This window comes from Furipterus horrens, unplaced genomic scaffold, assembly GCF_987537825.1.
Source record: "Furipterus horrens unplaced genomic scaffold, mFurHor1.1.pri manual_scaffold_9, whole genome shotgun sequence".
Lineage (NCBI taxonomy): Eukaryota > Metazoa > Chordata > Mammalia > Chiroptera > Furipteridae > Furipterus > Furipterus horrens.
In genome coordinates, this window is record NW_028327179.1 from 57,259,306 (window position 1) to 57,283,523 (window position 24,218).

Genomic DNA, 24,218 nt, shown 5'->3' on the forward strand with positions numbered 1-24,218 from the left:
CATATGATATCACCTAATACAGGAAACTAAAGAACAACACAAATGAACTAAATAGGACAAAGAGTAGAATAGTAGTCAATGGGGGGGGGAGAAGGGGGATAAGTAAGGGAAGGGTCTAGTCAAGGAACGTGTATAAATGACTCATGGACATGGACAATGGGGAGGGATATGATTGCGGGAGAAGGGGTGGGTTGGTGGGGGGAGTCATGGGGGGAAAATGGGACAACTGTAATTGAAAAACCAAAAAATAAAAGGTAAACAAACAAATAAATAAATAAATAAATAGAATTAAAAATTAAATGTGAAAATTCTAAATAGAATTTCATAAATTAAATCCAGTCTGCAGAGAAAGAAATGCCTTAATGTCTTGAGAGGGTACAATCAAGCCCTAACTGTCAAGTGTGATTTTCATTTAAACAACATTCTTGAACAATTATCAGAAAACAGACACATACATTGTTCTAAAAATATAGCTCCTGACTGTATCAGCAGTTTCAGTACAACTATTTTGGGTATGTTTTCCCTTGCTGGATGTACTTTACCCCCAAACCCTGAGAAATAAAGCCTAATGAAAAGTGCTAAGGAAACAAGATTATTCAATCACATCATTACTGTGTTAGTTCCCCATATCTGCTGTAATAAATTACAATAGACTCAGTGGGTTAAAAGAACACCAATTTTCTGTCTTACAGATCTCACTGGGCTAAAATCAAGATGCTAGTAGTCTGCATTCCTCTGGAGGCTCTAGGGGAGAATCCATTTACTTGTCTTTTCCAGCTTTTAGAAGCCACCCGAATTCCTTGGTTATGGGTCCCCTTCTCCCTCTCTACCTTCAAAGCTAGCAATGGTCAGTTGAGTCCTTCTTAGTCACATCACTCTGACCTCTACCTCCATCCTCTACTGGTAAGGACCCTTGAGACTAAACTGGACCAGCCTGGATAATCCAGGATAATCTCCCTATCTTAAAGCCTGATGATTAGTAAACTTAATTCCATCTAATACCTTAATTTTCCCTGCCACACAACATAACACGTTCACAGGTCCCAGGAATTAAGAGATAGGCATCTTGGGGAGACCATTATTATGCCAACCAGTTTTTGGCCATTACTAAGAATAGTATAAGAATCAGAAAGAATAAAAATAATGGTGGGCTATGGAACTGGATGCCTCAAGCCAAACCCAAAGCTAAAAGCTAGTTCTAATTTGCCTGTCTCTAAATTAAATCAGGATCCTTTCAAGGGATAAAACTGTAGCCCTGCTTGAGTCAAGGGGCCAAGGGTGGACCTTGATATCTATTTTTGACAAAGGAACTCTCAAAACCCTGGTTTCACCATCCCCAAAATAAAGGCATAATGCCAGTTTCATACAGTTGTGAGAATTACTGAAATTAATTCATTTATTCACTCACAAACAGCTCTGCTAGTGAAACCATAGTGACAGGGTCCCTGCCCTCATGAAAGTACCTGGCATAGAACTAGACAAATAATAAAACAGCATCAGAAACATGCTTAATGAATACCTTCTAAAACAGGCAGAGCGCTAAATACACATTAATTCCTTTACAGTTACTCAACCAATGGTTCCCTTATGAGTGCTCTAAATATCACCATTTGAAAATGCACAGTAAAGAATTTCTTAGAGCATCAAAAACATTTTGCCATCCTCATCTCTCCTGAGTCCATTCGAGCCAGACCCTACCAAGCACCCCAACCATCATGAGTAACCACGCCTGTTCCTGTAAGGATCACCAATGGTGTCACCTTGCAGATCCAAGGGTGAATCCTTAGAGCTTACCTAATCCTTCCTCTCAGAAGCATTTGGCACAGCTAACCTTGCTCTTCTTCCTGAGACACATTCCACCCTCTCCTTCTTAGACAATACTCTCATTCAGTTCTCTTCCTACCTCAATGACTACTCGTTTTCAGTCTCCTTTGCTGATTTCCCTTCATGAGCCAGATGCTGCAGTACCCTTGAGGACCAGGCATCAGAGCTCTTATTCATTTGACCTCATGCCCTAAATGATCTCAATCCAGCTTCATGGTTTTAAACAACATCAAATTCTCTTCAGTATTCTTTCTCCAACTACCTACCTGACATTTCCACCTGGATGTCTAATAATGTCATCTCCAACTTAAAATACCCACACTGAAACTCCTGATCTATCCCCCCACCACCACTTCACCCTGAATGCCAAAACAAGTTATAGCCATTCTCCATCCATCTCAGTTCACAACTCACCTTTCTAGTTGGTCAGCCTTGATTCCTATCTTTCACTTACCCACCACATCCTAGTCAGGAAATATATTGGCTCTACTTCAAAAGTACCCTAAATCCTTTATCACCTCTAACTAGAGTTCAGCCAAAGTCTACTAACTGATCTTGCTGTTTCCCACTTGCCACCCCTGGGTTTTGTTGTTGTTGTTGTTGTTGTTTTTAATAGCATCCAGAGTGATCTTACTAAAACAATGACTCTCCAGTGGATTCTCATCTTACTCACAGTCAAAACCAATGTCTATCTATAGACTTACAAGCTCTATGTTCTTGGCCACTCATTATTTCATTTCCTACCACACAGCTCCAGCCCCAGTCATATCCTTGAAGATGTCTACTATGACCCCACTTGATAGAACCACATTTGCTCTTGCTTTTTCCTACAAGACGTTTCCCCCAGATATTTACTCAAAAGCCATTTTTTTAGAGAGGCATTACCTGACCAGGAGAAACAGTACCTCCTCAGTCCACTTCATAGGCCTCTTACCCAATGTTATTTTATTTAATTTACATTGATCACCACTTGACATAACTATATATGTTTTTGCTTATCATCTCCCTCCTTCATCAAATACTGGTGTATGTTAGCACCTAGAATATAAAAGAACTCAATAAATATTTGCTGAATGAATACAATAATCAATCAGTCTATTTTGGACTGCTTAAACAATTTTTTTTCTAGGTAGTGAAATTAAATTCTGTTCAAAGATATATCATACCAGAGTCATGTTTATCTTTCCAATCTCTAACAAATAGTAGAAATACAGATTCACAAACCTGTACTCACATCCAGGAAGTTTCTATTAAGTTTCCAAACATATAATTTTTATTATATATGCTTCAAAGGGAATGTTTATCCATGCTTGAATGATGTAATAATCAGCAGAACCTGTTAATATTAATAGCTCATTAAATAAAAGCATAAATTTTTAATTCAAATGCTATTTGGAAGAATATATTATAATCCCATAGTCCACTTTTCTCAGCAATCAATCTTATAACAAGGTACATCACCATTTTAGTTACCAGTTGCTATAAATTTATTAAAGTTAATATATGTAAAGAATCAATTTGTTTCAATAAATGATTCACAATGTTCTACCCACCAAGTAAGATAAATAATTTTGTGTGATGCATTTTCTGATTTAAAAAAAGCTATCTCCTGATTTTTCATGACTGATTTTCATATTAACAAAACTGAAAAAGAACATTCCTTGTGGCTGAGACATCTAGAAGCAGCATTTTATTTTAATATTAATTTCTCATTCAACATAAATTATATGCAGGTTTATTTTAAACAGCTATTTGTCAGTCCATTTGGTTTATGGAAATCAATATACATAACATCTTCAAGGCTACAAAGGAACATATTACAAGCAGAAGCCTTAGTTAAAGTATTCAGTTGCTTTCACAAATAACAAAAGGTCACTAGAACCCATATCTGATACAAAGCAGACCTCACTACATATCAATTTGCATTAGGTACATTTCTCCATTTCCTCGTCACCCCTCTTCAGCCTGAATGGTCTTCCCTTATTATTCTTCTCTTTGCTGTACAAGATCAATCTTGAAGTATTAGGCTAACAATTTGATGCTTCTATTGCAAACTTCTTTGTACAACACACCAAACTTTTATGAAAAGGCAGAATATACTTCTAAATAAATAAAATACCAAGAACCTATTCAAAGTAAGCAGGATTTTAAAAAAATACATTTCTCCATGAAGCAGAGCTGCTTCAGTTTCCAGCTATTATGACCAAAGTATTCCATAGCACACTCGTCCATATGTAAGTAGGAAAACACCCTACAGAAAATGATGACATTTCTGTATTGTTGACGACATAATTTCCTCTCCCTGCACCACTGAATCTACTCAGAAATAAATCTATGCTCTGTTAAGCCACTATAATTTTGGAACTGTTTGTTACTGCAGCACAGACACCTTCTCCTGCCTCATATAGTACCTGATAAGATTGTGGTTCCTATTAAATGAGATAATCCATGAAAAGTGCTTAGCACAACGCATGGCACATAGTAGACCTGAAAGTTGAAGCAACTGATGATGGTTCATTATTTAAATAGTTTTCCTTTAAAATGTATAAGAATGAATCAGATGTTAGAATTATCTGGCAAGGATTTTAAAGCAACCATCATAAAAGTGCTTCAACAAACAATTATAAATTCCCTTGAAATAAATGAAGCAATAGGGTATCTTCACAAAGAAATAGAAGGTTTTAAAAATGAAAGATTTATAACTGGAAAGTATAATAACCAAAAGAAATAACTAACTGGATGGGCTAAATAACAAGAGTGGAGATAAGAGAGGACAAAACCAATGAACTTGAGACTAGATCAACAGAATTTACCCAATTTAAACAACAGAGAGAAACTGACTGAAAAAAAAAAGAAAAAGAGCTGTCTCAGTGACCTGTAGAACAATAACTAAAGGGCTAACATTCATATTAAAAGTCCCAGCAGAAGAAGAAAGACTGAAACCAAAAACGTATCCAAAGAAATAATGGCTGAAAACTCTCCAAATCTGGTGAAGGACATAACCCTACAGATTCAAGAAGCTAAGAAAACCCCAAAAAATATAAATCAAAGAAATCCACACCAAGAGATATAATAATTAAACTTCTGAAAACTAAAATTTGAAAAAAAAAACAAAAACTTGAAAGCAGCCAGGAAAACACACCACATTACTTATGGGGGAGTACCGATTCAAATGACAACATATTTCTCATTTGAAATGAGAAGCCAGAGGAAGTTGCACAGCATTTTTCAGATTCAGAAATGAAAGAATTGCCCAGCGCAAATGCTATCTGGCGAAAATATCTCTCAAAAATGAAAAGGAAATAAAGACTGATAGCCTCAGTTCCCATGGCCCCCCCCATCTCCACCCCCCTCTGCCCTTGTCCCATACTTGCAGCTACTTGGAAGATAGGAATATTTTGAGCAAGGAATTTCCCGTGATAGCAGGGTGCGCTAAACCGAACCAGCCTTGATCAGCCCATCAGACTCACAGCTGCGAGATAAAACAACCTGCATACAATAATACCTTTTCTCTTCCCCATATAAAGCAACGCACTTCCCCCTTAAGAGTTCGGAGTCGGAACCATTCACGGCATGGCTTCCTCCCCGCTTGCTAATTCCCTCAATAAATTTCTTTTTTTCTGCTCGCTGCGTCTTGATGGCTCTCTGAGCAACTCTGTTCTTACAAAGACATTCTCTGATGAAGAAAAAAAGAAAATTTGCGGTTTGTATACCTATTCTTAAAGAATGGCTCAAGTTTTCTAAACAAAGGAACAGAAGATAGAAGATAAAAGAAGACTTAGAATTTTAAAAAGAACATAAGAATGAGGGGAAATAAGGGTAAATATAGTAAATTATGCTTTTCATGAATTTTAAAAATCATATTAGATAGTTGAAGCACAAATTTTAATACCAAATGATGTGGGCCTCAATGAATACAAAGTGAATATTTAAGACAATTGTGATTAAAAAGTGGGAATGGTAAAGGGATATAAATGAAAGTAAAGTTTCTACACTTGACCAGAAGTGGTAAAATATCATGAATACCAGTAGACTGTGATAAATTATGTACGTGTATTTTAATACCCAGAGCAATCATTAAGAAGCAATACACTCAAAATTATAGAGATGGAAAAAAGATAGTGGTTGCCAGGGGATGAATGTGGGGGAGGAAGTGGCCATGACTATGAAAGGATAGCATCAAGGAACCTTATGATGAACTGTTCTGTATTTTGACTGCAAGGGTGGTCACATGAATCTTCACATATAATTAAAGTGCACAGAACTAAATATACACATACACACACACAACTGAATTTACGTAAAATTGGTAAGATCTGAATAGGTCTGTGGATTATATCAATATCAATTTACGACTTATGATGTACTAGAATTATGCAAGATTGAGTGAAGGGTATACAGAAACTCTCAGTATTCTTTCTTACAACTGCATGTGAATCTACAATGATCTCAAAATAAAAGTCTTTTAAAAAATATCTCAAGAAAAAAATTATATTATAGTAAAAACAGTTCTGGCTTATTTAAAATCTTGGATAAACTAAAAAGGCTAAGAAATAAACCAAAACTTTTCCCTAAATCCCTTGTCAGAATTTGAAGTGGAGTGAAGGACATGCAGTTTCAGTCTGGGTTCCATAGTTCTGCAACCCAAAAGTTCTGTAACATCAACACAAAATACTACTATAAAACATACAGAGAATAAGATGTTTGTTAAAAATAATAATAACTGTGCCCTGCCCAAGTGGCAGAGTTACTTGGAGTACACCAAAAGGTTGTGATTTCAATCCCCGGTGAGGGAACATATCTGGGTTGTGGGTTTGATCCCTGGTTGGGCACATATGGGAGGTAACCAATCAATATTTCTCTCTCACATTGATGTTTTTCTTTTTCTCTCTATCTCTCCCCCCTTGCCCTCTCTCTCTCTCTAAAAAAAATTTAAAAATTTAAAAAAATCAACATACATCCTCAGGTGAGGATTTAAAAAACTAATAACAATTGTATTGTTTCGCTAAGTATACAAGCAATACAAAATTGTTATGGGAAATTTAGAAAACAAAGGCAGATAATGATAGAAAATAAAGTAAGAATCATATAACCCAATGCTAATATTGCCTTATGGACATTTTTTTCTTATGCTTACATGTGGATTTTGGAAGGTAGAGAAAAACTGGATTATAACTCTAAATCAGGAATCAGTCCACAGCCTAATCCAGCCAAATACTTGTTTTTTGTACAGACCTCAAGTGGATTTTTATATGGTTTTATACCTACATAGTAACCTCAATATTGTCTGTCTACAAAGCTTTTAATATTTACTATGGACCTTTATAGAAAAAGCTTGCCAACCTCTGCTCTACATGGCATCTTTGTAAAAATCTTTTTCAATTGATAAGGTAAATTAACTTTTTATTTCTGGATATTTAGCCTGTCTTCAAATTTTTATATTATAGACAAAGCTGTAGTGAACACTCTTACAGATAAATTTCTGTACACAGAGATATATGTACTTTTCAAAGGGATATAACTTATAACTACCATTATTTATTTTATAAATGTTTATAATTATTATTTTATAAATAAATAACATTATTTTATGTAAAACAGGAATTTTATCACAATGATTGTTATATATACATTAACTAAAAATTCTCTATTCTCCAGAAAAGAAAACAAAGTTCAAAGATTTTGAAATTAATATCTTTTCTACTAGGTGAACAAGCCAAAATCTGTAATATTACCCAAAATATCATTTTATACATACGCAGAAATTCCAAGAAAGTTTTTTTTTAATCTTATCCAATTCTACAAAGATACATAGAGACAGAGTCTGGTGTAAAATTAGAGAGGGCATCATGAAGTTAGAGACATTAGTTGAATAAGAAGTTAGAAGAGCAGGCTTTAGAATCAGATTGCTGGGATCAAATCATTTTACCAGCCTGGTGACCTTGGGCAAGTTAACTAAACACTCTGTTTCTTCATCTGCAAAACAGAAGCTATAAATAATCATGGCCAAGTTACAGTGCTAACTAATACACCTAAAGAACTTACCAAAGTGCCAAGCACTGTTTCCTATATTAAATGTTTCTTTTTGTAATGTTCTTTATCATCAAAATAGATTCCTCACACTGCTTGTTTTACTACACCATTTTTTTTTAAATTAATTTATTTTTTAGAGAGAGGAAAAGTGGGGGAGAAAGAGAGAGAGGGAAACATCAATGTGAGACAGAAACTGATCGGCTGCCTTTCCTACTCGCCCCAACAAGGGACTTAACCCTAAACCCAGTCATGTGCCCTGACTGGGAATCAAACCAGTGACCCTTCACTTTGCAGGACGACATTCAAACAACTGAACCACACCAATCAGGGCATCCACTACACCATCTTTGCTCCAAAGAGAGTTCAGAACTTTCCTCTGTAATCAGTAACAACTGCAACTTAAAAAATAAAATCCCAGCTATCAGTGTGCTCACTTGCTTTTGTTTAAAAATAGATTTAATATGAAACCATATTATTTGTTTCAGACTAAACCAAACCACTATAAAAGGAGTCACCAATGATTAGAAAGTACCACTTTAGAGGAAAAGATTATCTGAATATAGTGATATCAATCATTAGGCTTAGAACATCTTTTTCCTTTAACTGCCTAAAAGTGGATTTTACCCATTTTCCTACAACACAGCTAAGGTAAATACTCTGCAATTTTCTTACCTCCCCCATCTACTCATCTCTCACATATTTCCTACTGAATGAACTTGAGTAGCATTTCCTCTTTGTCTTCTGTTATTGCCCAGGCCAGACCCCTACCTCCGTATTATCTCTCATAAGGACTTCTACTATAACTTCCTGTAATGGGTCTCTCTTTCCAGTTTACCTGTCACTAGCCCCTATTCCCACCTCCAACAATCAAGGCCTCAGCTGGCTCCCCATAGGATCACATCCAAACTGTCTGGCTTGACACAGTAGGAACCTCACCCTATTTTCATTGTCCAGCCTCATTTCCCCAATGTTTTCCTACATTCCAGCCACATGGAGTACCTCATGGTTTGCATGCTGAACCTGCATGCACATTCATGACTCACTCTCTGAGCATATGTTCCCTCCTCCCCAAAGATGTGCCCAGCCTCTCTGCCCAGAGGCATCTTCCATATTAACTCTTCAACACTCCAAATGAAGCCATTCCTAACTAATCAGTCACTGTGCTTCTACGGTGCTCTGCTACCACCTACACCATAGCAGTTATCCTAGTCCTGAAAAGATCTCTGAGCTTCAAAATGGGAATAAAATTTTTTTGAAGATAATATTCTTCTGTGTTATGCTTTACAAGAGTAAAATATCATCTAAGAAATACTCTTGCTTACTATATCAAAGTGGAATAAACATACTGTATACGAAAAACAAAAAATACTAGATGTGAGGACCACTTCAATTATCTTACAAAATTTGTCATGACTAATAATTAACATGAATGCAAGACTCTTAATTAGGTCACCTATTAAATAATATATTTATTTACTACCTTAGCTATAATATGGTCTTGAACTTTTACTTTAAATGCAAAGTACAAGTTAAAATTCTTAAAGTTTTACATATTGACATATACATACCTTTCAATCATATTAATTATATTACACCCAGCAATTTCATTTCATTTGGTTATAGTTTTCAAGAAAAACATATAGACAATTTTGAGTAGGCAATATTCTCTTCTCAAACACATTAAAATGAGAACCTCAAAGAAAACATAAATGAAACGCTTCATGACATTGGATTTGGCAACCTCTTTGATATGACCCAAGAGTGCAAGAAACAAAAGTAAAAAAAGGATAAAACTGTACTATATCAAAATTTTAAAACTTCTACACAACAAAGAGTACACTTAACAGAGGGTAAAGGCAACCTATGGAATAGGATAAAATATTTTAATATTTGGAAATCATGTAACTGAAAAAGAATATATGAATATATTCTTTACATAGTCTTTGTAAAGATATAGATACGGTTAAATCACTTATAACTCAATAGATCTATATCTGTATCTATACCTATCTATCCATCAATCCATCATTCACAGGTTGTTAAGTTATAGACAGATATATATTGTAGGGGACTGTTCTATGTGGTTTCAAGAACTATAGCCCAAGTTGTGAGCCAGGCTCCTAAGAGCCTTGTAAGACTCGACCAGAACACTGGGAAGGCCAGAGGCAAGAATGACTCGAAGGCTCCTCAGAAGGTTCCCATGGGAACTGGATTTAAAGAATGCATATTATGCTTTAAAGTTTGCTTGGCTTTTTTTATCTCTTAGTTAACTATAAACAGTGTGTAGTAAACAATGTATGAAGCCTTCCACCTGATTATCAGTCTGGTGCTGGAATGTTTAACAGACTCTGACACAGAATGGTCACTGTGTTCTTTACATTGATATCTGTAATCAGTAACTGTCAACTGCAATCCAAGCATCTAAGTTAATTGATGATTCATGAGTCTTGACCTTGTATCTCTGGAATCCCCTCCTCAATAAAAGGGACTAGGACGGAACATTCAATGCTCTTCTCTGCTAGAAAGATTTGCCACCTCTCCTCCTCCAAGACAAAAGATAGTGTCTGGGTAATTTTGTTCTCTCTCATCCATGATCCTGAAACCTCTGCTGGACAGGGATTTTCCACTGAGCCAAGGCCTTCGAGGCAGCCCACCTCAATATATCTTATCTATATCTATGTGATTGGGATTAATATACAGAATATATAAAGAACTCAACAACAAAAACACAAACAATCCAATTAAAAAATGGGCAAAGGACTTGGAAACAGTTCTCCAAAGATATAGGAATGGGCAAAATAACACATGAAAAGATGCTCAACATCACTAATCATTTGGAAAATGCAAATAAAAACCACAATAAGATTTCATCTCACATTTTTCAGGATGGCTACTATCAAAAAAAAAAAAGAAAGAAAAAGTGTTGGTGGGAGAAATAAGAACCTCGATGGGAACATAAAATGGTACAGTCTCCACAGAAAACAGTATGATAGTCGCTCAGAAAACTAAATACAGAATTATCATGTGATCTAGAAATCTCACTCCCAGATTATATCCAAATGAACTGAAAGCGGTTGTTCCAAAGATATATTTGTACATCCATGTTCACTGTAGCATTGTCCACAATAGCCAAACTGTAGAAGCAATCCATGAATGAATGGATAAACAAAATGTGGTATGTACATACAATGGATTATTACTCACCCTTAAAAAGGACATTCAGATACATGCAACAAAATAGATAAAGCTTGAAGACATTATGTGAAGTGAATTAAATCAGTCACAAAGAGACAAATATTCTATGATTCCACGTATATAAGGTACCTAGAGTAGTCAAATTCATAGAGACAAAGCAGAATGGTGGTTGCCAGGGGCTAGAGAATAGGAAGCTGTTATTTATTGGGTATAGAGTTTCAGTTATGTAAGATGAAAAAGTTCTGGAAATAGGCTGCCCAACAATGTGAATACACTTAACAATACTAAACTGTATGCTTAAAAATTGTTAAGATGGCAAATTTTATGTTATGTGTATTTTACCACAATTAAAAATGTAAAAATAAGAACTTCAGAATAACCTAAAACTATGGTCTTCCGGATATAATATATTAACAGTACAGTCTACAGGAAATGCAGCATTTTATTAAGTGACAAATAAATTGTTAAAATATGCGGTTGAAAACAGTAAGTATTGTTGTTCATAGAAATGGAAATTATCTGAGCACTTGAATAAAGAAGAGGTATAAGTATACAAAGGAAATTCCCATCCTGTGAAAGCTTAATTTTAACAGTTATAAAACCCAACAGTAAGAAGAGGTAGAGGAGAAAAGGGAAAATAAGTGGTGTCTCACAATATTAATCCTGGAACTAGAAAGTGATTCAAACTGAGGGAGAGGCCCAAGATAAACTTCTCCAAAGACTGGATTACAAAGTAACTCACTACACTTAAAAGCCTAAACTTGGTCTATCAGCAGCCTAACTACTTTGCTGGTCCATAAACTCACTAGAATCAATATCTGGGAGATATCTAGAGCTAGCGCAGGAGAATCTTCCCTAGCCCTCGGGTTGAAGCACCAGGCTGGCTGTGGTTTAAGATAATTTTTGGTCAATGGTAAATGTAAGACATTCACTCATGATGCAATATTATACTGATGTTTTCTTTGGCTGAAAACTTTTGGTTCTCACTGTTCTTTTCCTAACTAGTTTTGTAGGAACGCTACCAGAGATTTCAGTTCATTTTTATATGTCTTAGATTTTCCTAGGTAGCAACAATAGGTGACCCTATGGAGCAGGTGAGGTATTTGGGTTGTTTATTAGGTCTCTTAGTTACCTTGGCAAATGAAGAGTATTTTTTTTTTTTTCATGAGTGGCATTTGGGTGGGGTCAAAGTAGAATGGTGGTTACCAGGGACTAGAGGGAGGGAAATATGCATAAGTAAGTCTCCTAATATTATGCTATTTTTAAATTTCTGGGCATGGTTAATTTCCCCTGCTTTTTACTTTTCCCTTCATAGCTATGCCTCCAGGAAATGCCTCCTCCTTCTCTCCAGAAGCTGCCTCATTCCAACACTGCCACCTCTGGTCCCATAAACTTTCAAGCCACCTCCTTTAAATTCCCCAGTAGCCAGGGTTCCACTGGGTCTCAGAGCTGTTCTAGCCACTTCCCTACTCAGAGTGGAGCCCTCTCCCTCCCACCTGGGGGTGATGTCCATCTGTATTCCAGCCCCACTGGGGCCCAGCTGCACTCGCTTCATCTCCACCCAGTCTCCATCTGACTCACAGCTCCAGAGTCAATCCAGAGCTGGCTCTGCGTGTTTCAGACATTTATTTCTCAACTTACATTGAAGTTTATAGTACTCCCTGCTTCCTAATTATGCTGGAAGCATGGGTAATGTGTGCTTTTGTTTGCTCTCCTTATAAATCCATTTAGTAGCCGAAGACTGGGAAGATTTAGATTTAGGTGGCTGCCAGGACCCTTAAAAAGAGTATCAGAGGTCCTCACTAGTGAAAATGTTAGAAATCATGACTCCAGTCAAACTACAAATACATGATGGCATAATATGTAAGGTGATCTCTAGAGGAAATGTGTAAGCCCACATTTTCCCTGACAAAGCAAACAAAATTCATATAGTAACTATATGCAATATCAACCCAAATTTAATAGACTATAATGGCTACAATCACACTGGTATAGATTTCTAGCAGGTTATCATAAATACATTAATATTCCTCTGAGCTAAATAAAATGTTAAAATATATAATTATTATTAATCCAACTATAAAATTGATGAGCTAATTAATTTGTATTATGCTTAAACATTTCTTCTGCAGTCTCAAAAACGAATTTTTAAAAAGCTCCTTATATACCACTTTTTTTCCTTAAAATACAATCTTTAATACAATTTAGCTCCCAACAACTTTTACAGTAACTATTTCCCTTTTGATTTTATGAAATAAACTATCAATTCAATGACTCAGAAATTTTAGCAATGAGCATGCCATATTTATGAAAAGAATGAGGTAAGAATAAATATTGTAGAACCTATAGTGGTTATTTTTTAAATAGGTTTTTAAAATGTCAAGATTAGTTTATAAAACTTTGCATCAATTTTCCAATTGCCAACATGAATCAGGTTAAAATACTGTTCAATAGGAGGAGAAAACTTTTTGTTCTTTTTCGTGTTTGTCTTTGAAGCTAATCCATTTAACATTTTTAAAGTCAACTGGCATGGTCTTCTCCAAGCTTGATCACCAATGGCCCTACTTTATCACCCCAGCCTTGGGAAGACTGTATTTAGCAACATTGAACAAGCTCATGATGATAATGTGGTTAGCTAGAAATCCCCAGGCTCCTGAATCACCACCTTACCTCAGACTCATCAGTAGATTCTTCAAGAGACCCGGTTTCCTACAAAGTACAGAGGGGGGAAATGGTCAGAACAATGATAAAAGAATAAAAAATATTTTCAAGGGAAAAAGAGTCCTTATGTCCCCACTACCAATATCTACCTTCCCTTTTATTGCAGGTAATCTGCAAATACAGTTTAAAGGACTCCATATGGTTCAATTGTCATAGGTATTCTACTTTTCCACACCTTGCAGATCTGAGATGGTTACTCTGGGACCACACAAATCCACTGCTCCTGCTGACCTCCCTTGAGTGGTCAGCAGGTTAACAAATGACCCCAAGAATTATCATATGAGTATATGGAAGGCTTTTCCTTTGTTAAAACTATAATTTGCTTTGGCAAAGCAACCTTATTAATCTCAGAAGAGAATAGGAAACTGCCATCTCGAATTACCTATAAGCCAATTTTTACACTAAAAGGCTCTTGTGCTATTAATTATTACACTATTAATCTAGCTGCGTCAAAAATTATTGTCTTGCTTAAAGAGCATTTAGAAAAGAATTCCCCTAGATTCGTACTTATCAGACACTGTGCAAACAAGCCAAATAATTTACATCCACTTTTTACACCATTAACTAGAAGACAAATCCTACTATTTAACAGTTTCCCTCTTGCTAGACAATGAATCTTGCTGCTCTGTGGAAAACAAAGCAAAAAAGGAAAAATTGACTTGATCCTGCTAATCTCTCACCTATCCACTAAAAGAGAGAATCTGCTGATGCCACGCATCCTCACACAGGTCAGCAAAATGAAGATTTACTTAACGTACTTATAGGTATCAATAGCAATAAAGGGTTACAACTAATACGCTGACAGTGAATATAAGCATTTTACAATAATGTTTGAGATAAAGAACAAAAAGAATTAAGGCAAGGACATTTTAGACGTAACAAATATTTTTTCAACAAAAAAGAACGACCATTTTAAAGAAAGTCAGATGTATATAGTACTCATTGCAAATTGGAGAGCAAGACAAACATAAATTTGGTGTTTGAAAACATTTTAATTTCATTCATGGAAAATCAGTAAGAACCTGGCAGGTGGCATGCTGCCTGGGATCAGCTTTGTGGACAACACAGTCTCTGCTCATTAAAATGGGGATGAATGTTACTTGTAATTCAGAATTTTATTGCAGTTATATCATTAACCATGATGAACATGAGACTCTCCTCTACATTCCAATACAGCCTATTTACTTTAATATTATTCTAAGTATTAGGAAGTTCTTATTAAGTTGGTGCTACAATCTCTCCACAGTAACTCTTTGTTAACATCAATAAGACACATAAAAAAACCCAACTATTCTACTTCTATGTGACAGCTCTTCAAAGAATTAATGACATAGATCCTGCCTACTACCCTTCTAAACTGTTTCTCCTCTGTGCTAGTCATCCCCAGTTCTAGGTTTTAGTACACTCACTATCCTTATCCTTCCCTTTAGAACACACTCCACTTAATATTGTCAGTATTCTGACATCTTTATTGAACATCTATAATATATATTCCCATACTAAATGCTTTACAGGTAGCATCTTGAAATTTCCAGAGATAATTACCCCTGAGATACAAACAATGAGGTTTAGAGGCTGAACCTAAAAGTCCCTGAATATTAAGTTATTAGCATTACCAAAACCTGGCTTTGAACACTGTACCAATGAACCACACATATGTCCCTATTTCCCAGCTCTAGAACTCTGAAAGGATACATGACTATTCTTCTCGGAAAAATTATATTAAACCGAAGGAATTTTTTTTCTTATTTGGAATCCATTCAAATATGTACATGGGTAAAGTGCAAATGTCCCATTTACATTCTTACTTAAAACAAAAACTTAAGTCCCCACCCAGCAATTTCAATACAAAAACTCTAAACCAGATTATACTCTTGCTCCCCATATAAAGCAGTCAGATCTCAGAAACCAGGGTGTTCGGGGAAAACCAGGCCTTCAGAGACACTTCCTGTGACTGCTAATATCAATCAAGATCATTAACTCCAGATCTTGCTCAGACTCATCCTCAGCACCAGCAAAAACCTCCCAAACACAGCTGTGGCCTCAAAAAAAATTACACTTTTGTCCACAACCCTACCAAAGCAATGCATGAGTGACTTTGAGAATTAGCCTGGTCTTTTATTTCTGAGTTTCTCTCATTCATGAAGCCCCTCTGCTTAATGCTATAGAGACAGGCAAACAAGATATGACATGAAAGTCCCCAGTGAGGGATCTAAGAAAAAAAGCTGGAACTTAAGAAACATTACAATTTAGAAAGTCAGTGGTTTTCAAACATTTTTTGACATCACACTCTGTCAAATAATCTAACTTCAAATCATGAAAACAAATTATAAAACTGTGTCATTCTCTAAGTAAAATAAGCCAGACACGAAAAGACAAATATTGTAGGATTACTCTTATATAAAATACAAAGTAAAAAAGAGGTTTAGCAGGCTAGGGAAAGGAGTACTGAGGGTTATTATTTAAAGGGTACAGAGTTTCAGTTTATGGTGATGAAAAAAACGGTTGAGATGATGGTGGGGATGACTGCACAGCAATGTGAATGTAGGTAATGCCACTGAACTGTACACTTAAAATGGTTAAAGCGGTAAATATTATGGTATGTACAGTTTACCATAATAAAAAAATATGCTTTTGGTTGAAGCAAAAATGATGAACTAGAAGGCACCCAGTGACACCAATGCATAGTCTGACAAATTCTGGGCAAGAGGTTGATAGCTAAACTCAACAAATGCTTTTGCAGACCAATCCCTTAAACTCACATCATCTATCCAAACCTGATGCTCTCCATAATTTGAGATGTGACCTCTCAAATCTATTCAACCATGTCAAATTATGTTCCCAAAACACCTATCAGACTAGTCACTGGACTCCTCAAAGAATCCTCTGGAGTCAGATATCAGATGGCTCAGCAAGGTACTCAAAGCCCTCCCTGGCACCAAATAGACTTTTTAACCTCACTTCCCACTCTGCACAAACCCAGGGCCCTCCAGCCACAATGGGTGACCTCTCACTGAGCTATCACATGCTCATGCCTCCATGCCAGAGGGGACAAAACAGTGGCTTGTAGGTGTTTTGTTCAGCCTGGGGTAGTATCTTTAAGACTTCCACATAAAAACCCGTATTTCCGACTCCATAAAAATCAGACAATATGTCTACTAGAATCCACATTTCCACATAACATCAGTTGGAGCTGAGCAGCTATGTCCCTGAGACAGAATGTACTTCACCCACTAATACCACTCCCAATCTCCCTATACCAAGACAATCCCACTCATTCCCACTGCCATGTGCCTGCCTTGAACTTGCAGTGATTGTACTAAGCCTTTCCTTAGGTGCTTCCCTCTGCTTGGAAGGCCCTTGACCCAGCTCCACATTCATCCTAGCATCTGTCCAACTCCAGCATGTCCTACAGCTTCAGGAAAACCCAAAGGGGTACCTCTGAGGGATAGGAGTCAGGCTGAGGGCCTTCACTCTTGCTTCAACAACACAGTTTGGATTTCATGTTGTCAATTCTTTTATTTATTTTTTTTTTAATTTAAAACATATGGGCTATTTCTAAATCCTAATCTTTCTTCACAGCCCAACCTAGGTCTCACCTCTTTCACAGAATGGTTGCTAGTGAGCCCAAGACACAAGGTCCAGATCTGGGCTCCTGTGGCCTTTGTTTTTTCCTATAACCCTCAGCTTGTAATATTAATGGCCTTTTCCTAATGGTTACTCTTTAAAATACACTGTAGGTAAGCCCAAATGCATTTGTCTCTTGTCTCCCATTATCCTACTCAAAGGAACAGCTCAACATCCATCTGCTGGAGATGACGATAAAAAATAAGCAACTGATCTAACATTCTCCCTCCTCTATATATTTCTTTTCCACTTATAAGCAATACCAGGTGCATCTTCTCTAGGCTTGAGTTATTAGCTTATGGCTACAAGACAGTTAGAGGGGACCTGCAGGAAGGCAGCAGCAAACAAGGATAGAGAGATTCAAGCAAAATGTTAACCATCCTGCAAGAGTCCAAAAAAGGGGCTATTAGCGCTCTCAGACGTCATCTCCAATAAAGGTTTTCAATCTACTGTCACCCCCAATCCCAGCATCAGCACAGGGCCCATGACAGTGGCTTGGGAGAAGGCTCAGCACAGCTGGCCTTAGAGGCAGGGGTCTGAGAAAGGTTGTCAGCCCAGGGGAGACAGGCCAGGACCTTCCAGGTGGTGAAGTCCTCAGAATTTTGACAGTACAGTATGTAGTTTGTTGGTGGGGGCCGGAGGGGAGGGGTTGTTGAGGGGAATTTGGGAGAGGAAAGGGTAGCTGGAGCTTGAGAAAGGCCAGCTCCAAACTCCACAGAGTAAAGAAACAAAACAAACACCAGGGCCCGGGGAAATCAGACCGGGCTGAAGATAGACATTGAGCACTCAAGGCTGTGCTGCCACCTTGGCTTCCTTCCCAACGATCTGTGACAGAGCAGGGCTTAATGGAAGAGAGGATGTGATAGCTCTCAACGTCTGACACAGGCACAGGAAAGAGGGAATATTCTGTGTGATATGCATTTGATAACCTTGTATAACAGAGATTCAATTTCAAAAAGTTTTTTGGGTATCTAGGAACTGGCTGGTATAGTAGGAAAGATAAAAAAAAAAAAAAAATGTATCTAGGGAGCTAGCAGGAGCAAGGAGGCTCAGATTCCCAGCCCTGTTCAACCCACTAACCTTAGCTACTGTACTCATCTTACTCTGCAAGTGAAGAAAAATCTTGACACCTGCCCCAGCTTGGTGACTTAGTGACCCAATCCCAAATCTGACTTTGCATTAGAACTATCTAAATTCAGTTTGGGAAACTGGCTAAAAACTGCTCACACACTCCATCTTTTCAGATTCTGACTCAGTGGGCATTAATAAAAACCTAGACTCACAAGCATTTGGGAACAAAAATGGAAGGACCAAGTTCCCAGAAGATAAAAAGGCAACTGTGACTAGGCAGCCACAAATGGAGAGAGCTGCAAGAAACCCAGAAGCCCCTGATCTGATGAGGACTCCCTCTCCAAGGCGGCACTGTGCCTGCTAGGGAGACAACTAATAATCAGCTAGTCGACCTTCAGCCACCAACCTAGACAAATATGTGAGAAAAAAACTAACAAGGCAATAAAAATGTTCAACTAAGCTAAATTGTAACTACACTTAAGTTACATGACAGTAAAGAGTGGGCCATCTAAAAATTTATTTTGCAACTTATTTGGGGCTTTGTTTTTCCTTTACTTATTAGTAAATTTGCTTTTAAAAGTCTGTCTTGGACAAAATATAAGAGAAGAGAAACGTGCATACCTAAGTCATGCCCATGTTTGGATGATAAATCATTGTCCTCTTTATAAGACAATAATTTCAATCTGGCCACTTTAGAACGCTTTATGTCATACTTACAAGAGGCCTGGAGAGTAAAATCCGCAATTTACAGGCAAAGGAACTGAGGCACTCAGTTATTTACTGATTTGATTTTTATTTTACACACGGAACACAACCACATGGGAGTATATATGCTCATGAATGTGCCTCTGATAATAAGTAAATGCTCTGCAATAAGGATCAAATTTCCCTAATTTCTAAAACATAGAGAGAGAAGTCAAAAGAGAAACTCTCCTGTTTGGTCAAGAAATAGATGATCTGATTGATCAAATATTTTAACAGACTAGGTTCCATACTGTAGGAAAAATGAAAAAGGTACCTGGGGAGCTGGCTGAGTAAGGAGTCTATATAGGGCAAGTAACCTACAATACATTTGAATTAATAACTTTCAAAAGTTTCAAGTAAGATAAAATAACAACACAAAGTCTATTTAACCTTACTTACAATTTGACATTTTCAATTTAGAAGGCTATTCTGCCCCTTATAAATTCATTTAAACATTCTATTAAGTACCTGGTACCTGTAAAGCACTAGCCCTGTGAGTTACAGACATGAGAAAGCTCTTGTCCTTATTCTTAAGGACTCAGCAATCTCTAGGAGAGATAAGACAAATACACAAACAACCAGACTTCAAACAGGACATTATTCATAAGAAAGATATGAACAAACCGTTGGGCATCTGTGATTATCAAGGTCAACTATAAATTATTCTGGACCTAGATAAAACTGGTGTTAAGAAAATTTCCAGGCAAAAGGCACAGTATTAGCTCTTCCTGTGAACTATACAACATATACATAGGTATTTTAGAGAACTACTGTACCTCTACCATACTCAGCATAAACAAAGACATCCTAATAACCCTTAAAAAAATGTTTATTCATATCCAAAAAGTGATTTTTAGTTTGAGAGTTTTGTTAACTTCGTACAGCTCTTACTATTGGTTATTCCTAAAATTAAAGCAATCACCAAATATCATGCTCAGAAACATAAGACGAAAGATTTAGTTTTGTCATGGAGGGATGTTTGTATTTACAATAAAAAAGTTTCCTTTGCCCTAACCTGTCATTATAGTTACTTTTTAAAGTATTCAGAAGGGAAAAAGTATGTCAAAATTTTCTAAAAGGTTCAAAGTATCAGAACAGAACAATTAGTAAATGTACTTAACTCCACTTTTGCACACTGTATAATAAAGGTCTATTTAGTTGAAATTATTATGGCTTTCTATTGTAAAATGTGAAATGCACAAACGAGTGAAAAAATTTTAACCATTTTAATTTATAAAGGACTAATAATATAGGTAAAATTATTTATTAGCTTTCTTTTAAAAAATAAACAGAACAACAATTTGTGAATGTTTGCCCCTTTCTGATGTTGACTGGTCTTTTTGAAAATGCCTCTGACACCACTGGGGGTTGGAGGTGGGATGTTAATGACCACTCTAATCCTTTACTGGCTGTTAAAACGTCAAAAGTGAAATAATGACTTGAAGGGAATTTATAGGTGATAAGGGCTAATTCTACTTCACAAAGTTAAATTATTTAGGATTAGGCTCGTACGTATTTTTTAAAAGGCAGGGTGTTCTAGTGAAAAATTATGAGCTCTGAAGATACATGACTGGGGATTTATTATAGATACAAGTCTGAATTTTTATTGTTTACCAAGAAAATTCAATAATTTAATATGTATTGAGTATCAAGCACTACTCTAGGTATCAGACAGACAGAAGCGAACAAATCCTTGTCCTCATGGAGCTTACATTTTAATTGGGAGAATAACAGAAATAATTATATGAACATATAGAATATACAGAAAAAATAGACAAGCATGAAGAAGAAAATAACGAAGGAAAGTTTCAAAGAATGGTAAGGGAAGGTCTCACTCAAAAAGATAACACTTGGACAAAGATGTAAAGGGAATGAATGAGGGCGAAAGCCCCTATATCTATCTCGGGTCAAAAAGGGTGCAGCATGAGCAAAGGCCCTTAAGTATAAACATGCCAGCCTTGTTGAAGGAACAGTAAGAAAGCCAGAATAGCTGATGCAAAATTATAGAAGGGAAGAAGAGTAGTGAAAAATGAGTTCAAGGGAAAGGAGAGAGAGCAATTGGGGCAAGGTCCCGTAAGGCAACTTATCTATTATAAGGACTCTGGCTTTACCTCAGAGTGCATTGAGAAGCCACTAGAAAGTTTGGAACCAGTGCCTGTCCTGACATACATATATGAGAATGAACATTTACCACACAGAATTCTTTTCTGACGACCAAATGCAAATGTGAAAGGGTTCTTTAAACTGAAAAGTGCTGTGAAAATTCAAAGCATTCTTATTTTATCATGAACTTTCTACATCAGGAAGCTTTGTAAAAAAACTCCTCTTCTTCACAGAACAACAGTAAATACTAAGAGCAATTCTCTCAATTTCTACAATCCTATATCTAAGAATACAAGGAGCTTGGTTTTTTTTCTTTTTCTTTTAAATCAAACCACCAAAAAATTATATTTCATTATGAAAGGTGAACAGTATGAAAACCAATCTCACAATCATCAAACCCAACAATGAATCATGAAATTACATGTGCTTCATGAGCATTTTCCTTTGAAATGCCTAGAACAGAAAAGGAGGCTCCAGTGGTTAGGTAGGAGACTCTTCTCTTATCCCAATGACCACTCAAACCAAATTCCTACTTTATTTCTTATGTTTTGGTATATATCAAATGTACGAAGGGCACATTTTCATTACGTAAGTAAAGTACACTGCAAATGGTACAAATTATAAACCAGGTAAACTTCTGTTATTATGGTACTAACCAACTCATCATCAAATCACTTCTTAGGGGTAATTATGGAAACTGATGGCCCTGTTAACTTGTGAGAAAAAACAGTGCTACACTGAAATGACCCTGGAAATGGAAAATTAGGATATTTCACCAGGTTCCAGTTTTTGTCTGCTTTTTGTCTTCTTTATGTTACTTAGTCATTTCAACTGATGTCCAGGTGCCACTACTACCTGTACGAAAATAACTAGTGCTATCATAAATTTCTCCTAAGTCCACTACTACTTTGCCAGATATTGACTGGCCATTGCCATCGGATGTTCTGCCAGCGACAAAAATTCCTCTCCTAACTTTATGCCCAGCTTTTACTAAGCACTTAAACTTTGTGTACTAATTCATTTCAACTTAAAACACCTTATAACGACGGCACTATATTATCTCTATCGTCTATGTAAAAGTTAAACAACTAGCCTAAAGTCACATATTAAGAAAGACCAGCGCTGGAGCCTAGTCATTTTTGCTCCAGAACACATGCAGTTAACCACTGCTGCGCGCCGTAGTGACTTAGCTTTGTAGCTAAATGCAACAGACACTAAACAAAACTTCATCTCCTTTCTCCCAGCCCTCCTGCAAATGGTTCTCACTGTCCTACTTCGAGTAAAAACGAATTTAAATCAGTCACCTGGACTCAAAACTCAAGTCATCTCTTACGCTTCCCACAGGAAGTCAGCCGCTGGCGTAGCCCAGGCTGCCTTCAGGCCAAAATTTCAGTGAGCACAGGCCACAAAAGCAGAGCCGAAAAAAGAGCCGCCTCACAAACACTGGGGGGGGGGGGGGGGGGGGGGGGTTGTCGGTGGGCTTGCCCGGTTGAAGGCCCGGCAAAAACTGGCATCCCACCGGCATCTCTGCTCCCGAAATGGCCTTTCACTGCCCATTAGCCCTGCAGTGGGCCTACCTGGCCCTCCAGAAGCTTCGCACCTCTACACGCTGCTTTCTAAGCCTCGGACCACTTCACCCTCACTTCCCCTTCCCTTGCCGAGCAGTTGTAGTCTTTACCTGTTCCTCGGCTTCCGCCATGGTGCAGCGAAAGAGTCACATGACACACCCAGAAATAATAGGGAGGGAGACGCTGTGTCCCACGGCCTGCTGGGAAATGTAGTTTTATCAGCATCAGAACAGGGATTTTTTTTTTTTTTTTTTTTTTTTTTTTTTCTATCTGGTGATGTTGTTAGGCCCTGGTTTCTGCTTCCTGCTCTTCAAGCTCAATGCAGTTATGCTTTGGAGAATCTGAACATAATCATTGTTAATGTTTTATTTGATTGCTGGTCTTATTTTTTCCGTGATTATTTTTTTATTGTTTTTTCTATTACAGTTTTCCCATTTTCCCCCTTTGCTCTCCTCCATTCCACCCACCTCCCCTCTCTTCTACAATCAATCCTCATTTAGTGGCCCATGTCTATGGGTCATTCCCCTTTTTTTCCCTGTCTTCTCTCGCCTTTGTCAGTCTGTTCCTTGTTCACATGCCTCTGGTTCTGTTTTACTTGTTTGTTTTGTTCATTAGGTTCCTGCATTAGGTAAGATCATATAGTATTTGTCTTTTGCCGCCTGGCTTATTTCACTTACATAATACTCTCAAGTTCGATCCAGGCTGTAGCAAAAGGTAAGAGTTCCTTCTCTTTCTGATGTGTAGTATTCTATTATGTAAATATACCACAGTCTTTGATCCACTCATCCACTGATGGGCACTTAGGCTGTCTCCAGCACTTGGCTGTTATAAATAATGCTGCTAAGAATGTAGCGGTGCATAGGTTCTTTTGAATTGGTGTTTTAGGATTCTTTGGGTATAATCCTAGCAGTGGAAGGAAATTCCATACTGTTTTCTGTAGTGGCTGCACCAGTCTGCATTCCTACCAACAGTGCACTAGGGATCCTTTTCTCCACATTCTCACCAGCACTTATTTGTTGATTTGTTTATGATTGCCATTCTAACAAATGTGAGGTGGTATTTCCTTGTGGTTTTAGTTTGCATCTCTCTGATGGCTACTGATGTTGAGCATTCTTTCATATGCCTATGGGCCCTCTGTATATCCTCCTTGAAGATGTGTCTGTCTTCCTGGTGTTGAGTCTTAAAAGGTTTTTATATATTTTGGAGATCAAACTCTTGTCTTAGGTATCATTGGCAAATATGTTCTCCCATATGGTTGGCTGCCTTTTCATCTTGCTGATGTTTTCTTTTGCTGAACAAACTCTTTAGTTTGATGTAGTCTCATTTGTTTAT

General features: G+C 37.1%; 1 protein-coding gene across 2 annotated transcripts in view; it reads right to left on the reverse strand.

Moving 5' to 3' along the window:
• The window catches only part of VPS41 (VPS41 subunit of HOPS complex), a 233,952-nt gene extending 210,894 nt beyond the window's left edge, over nt 1–23,058 (reverse strand). For both annotated transcript variants that reach the window (XM_090287373.1, XM_090287372.1), the window contains exons 1-2: nt 22,997–23,058; nt 13,723–13,761 (exon numbers count right to left, since the gene is read on the reverse strand). In XM_090287373.1, coding sequence (XP_090143499.1) covers nt 13,723–13,761; nt 22,997–23,017 — 60 coding nt within the window. In that variant the 5' untranslated portion in view covers nt 23,018–23,058. The remainder of the gene's footprint in view (nt 1–13,722; nt 13,762–22,996) is intronic.
• Nucleotides 23,059–24,218: the final 1,160 nt, after the last annotated feature.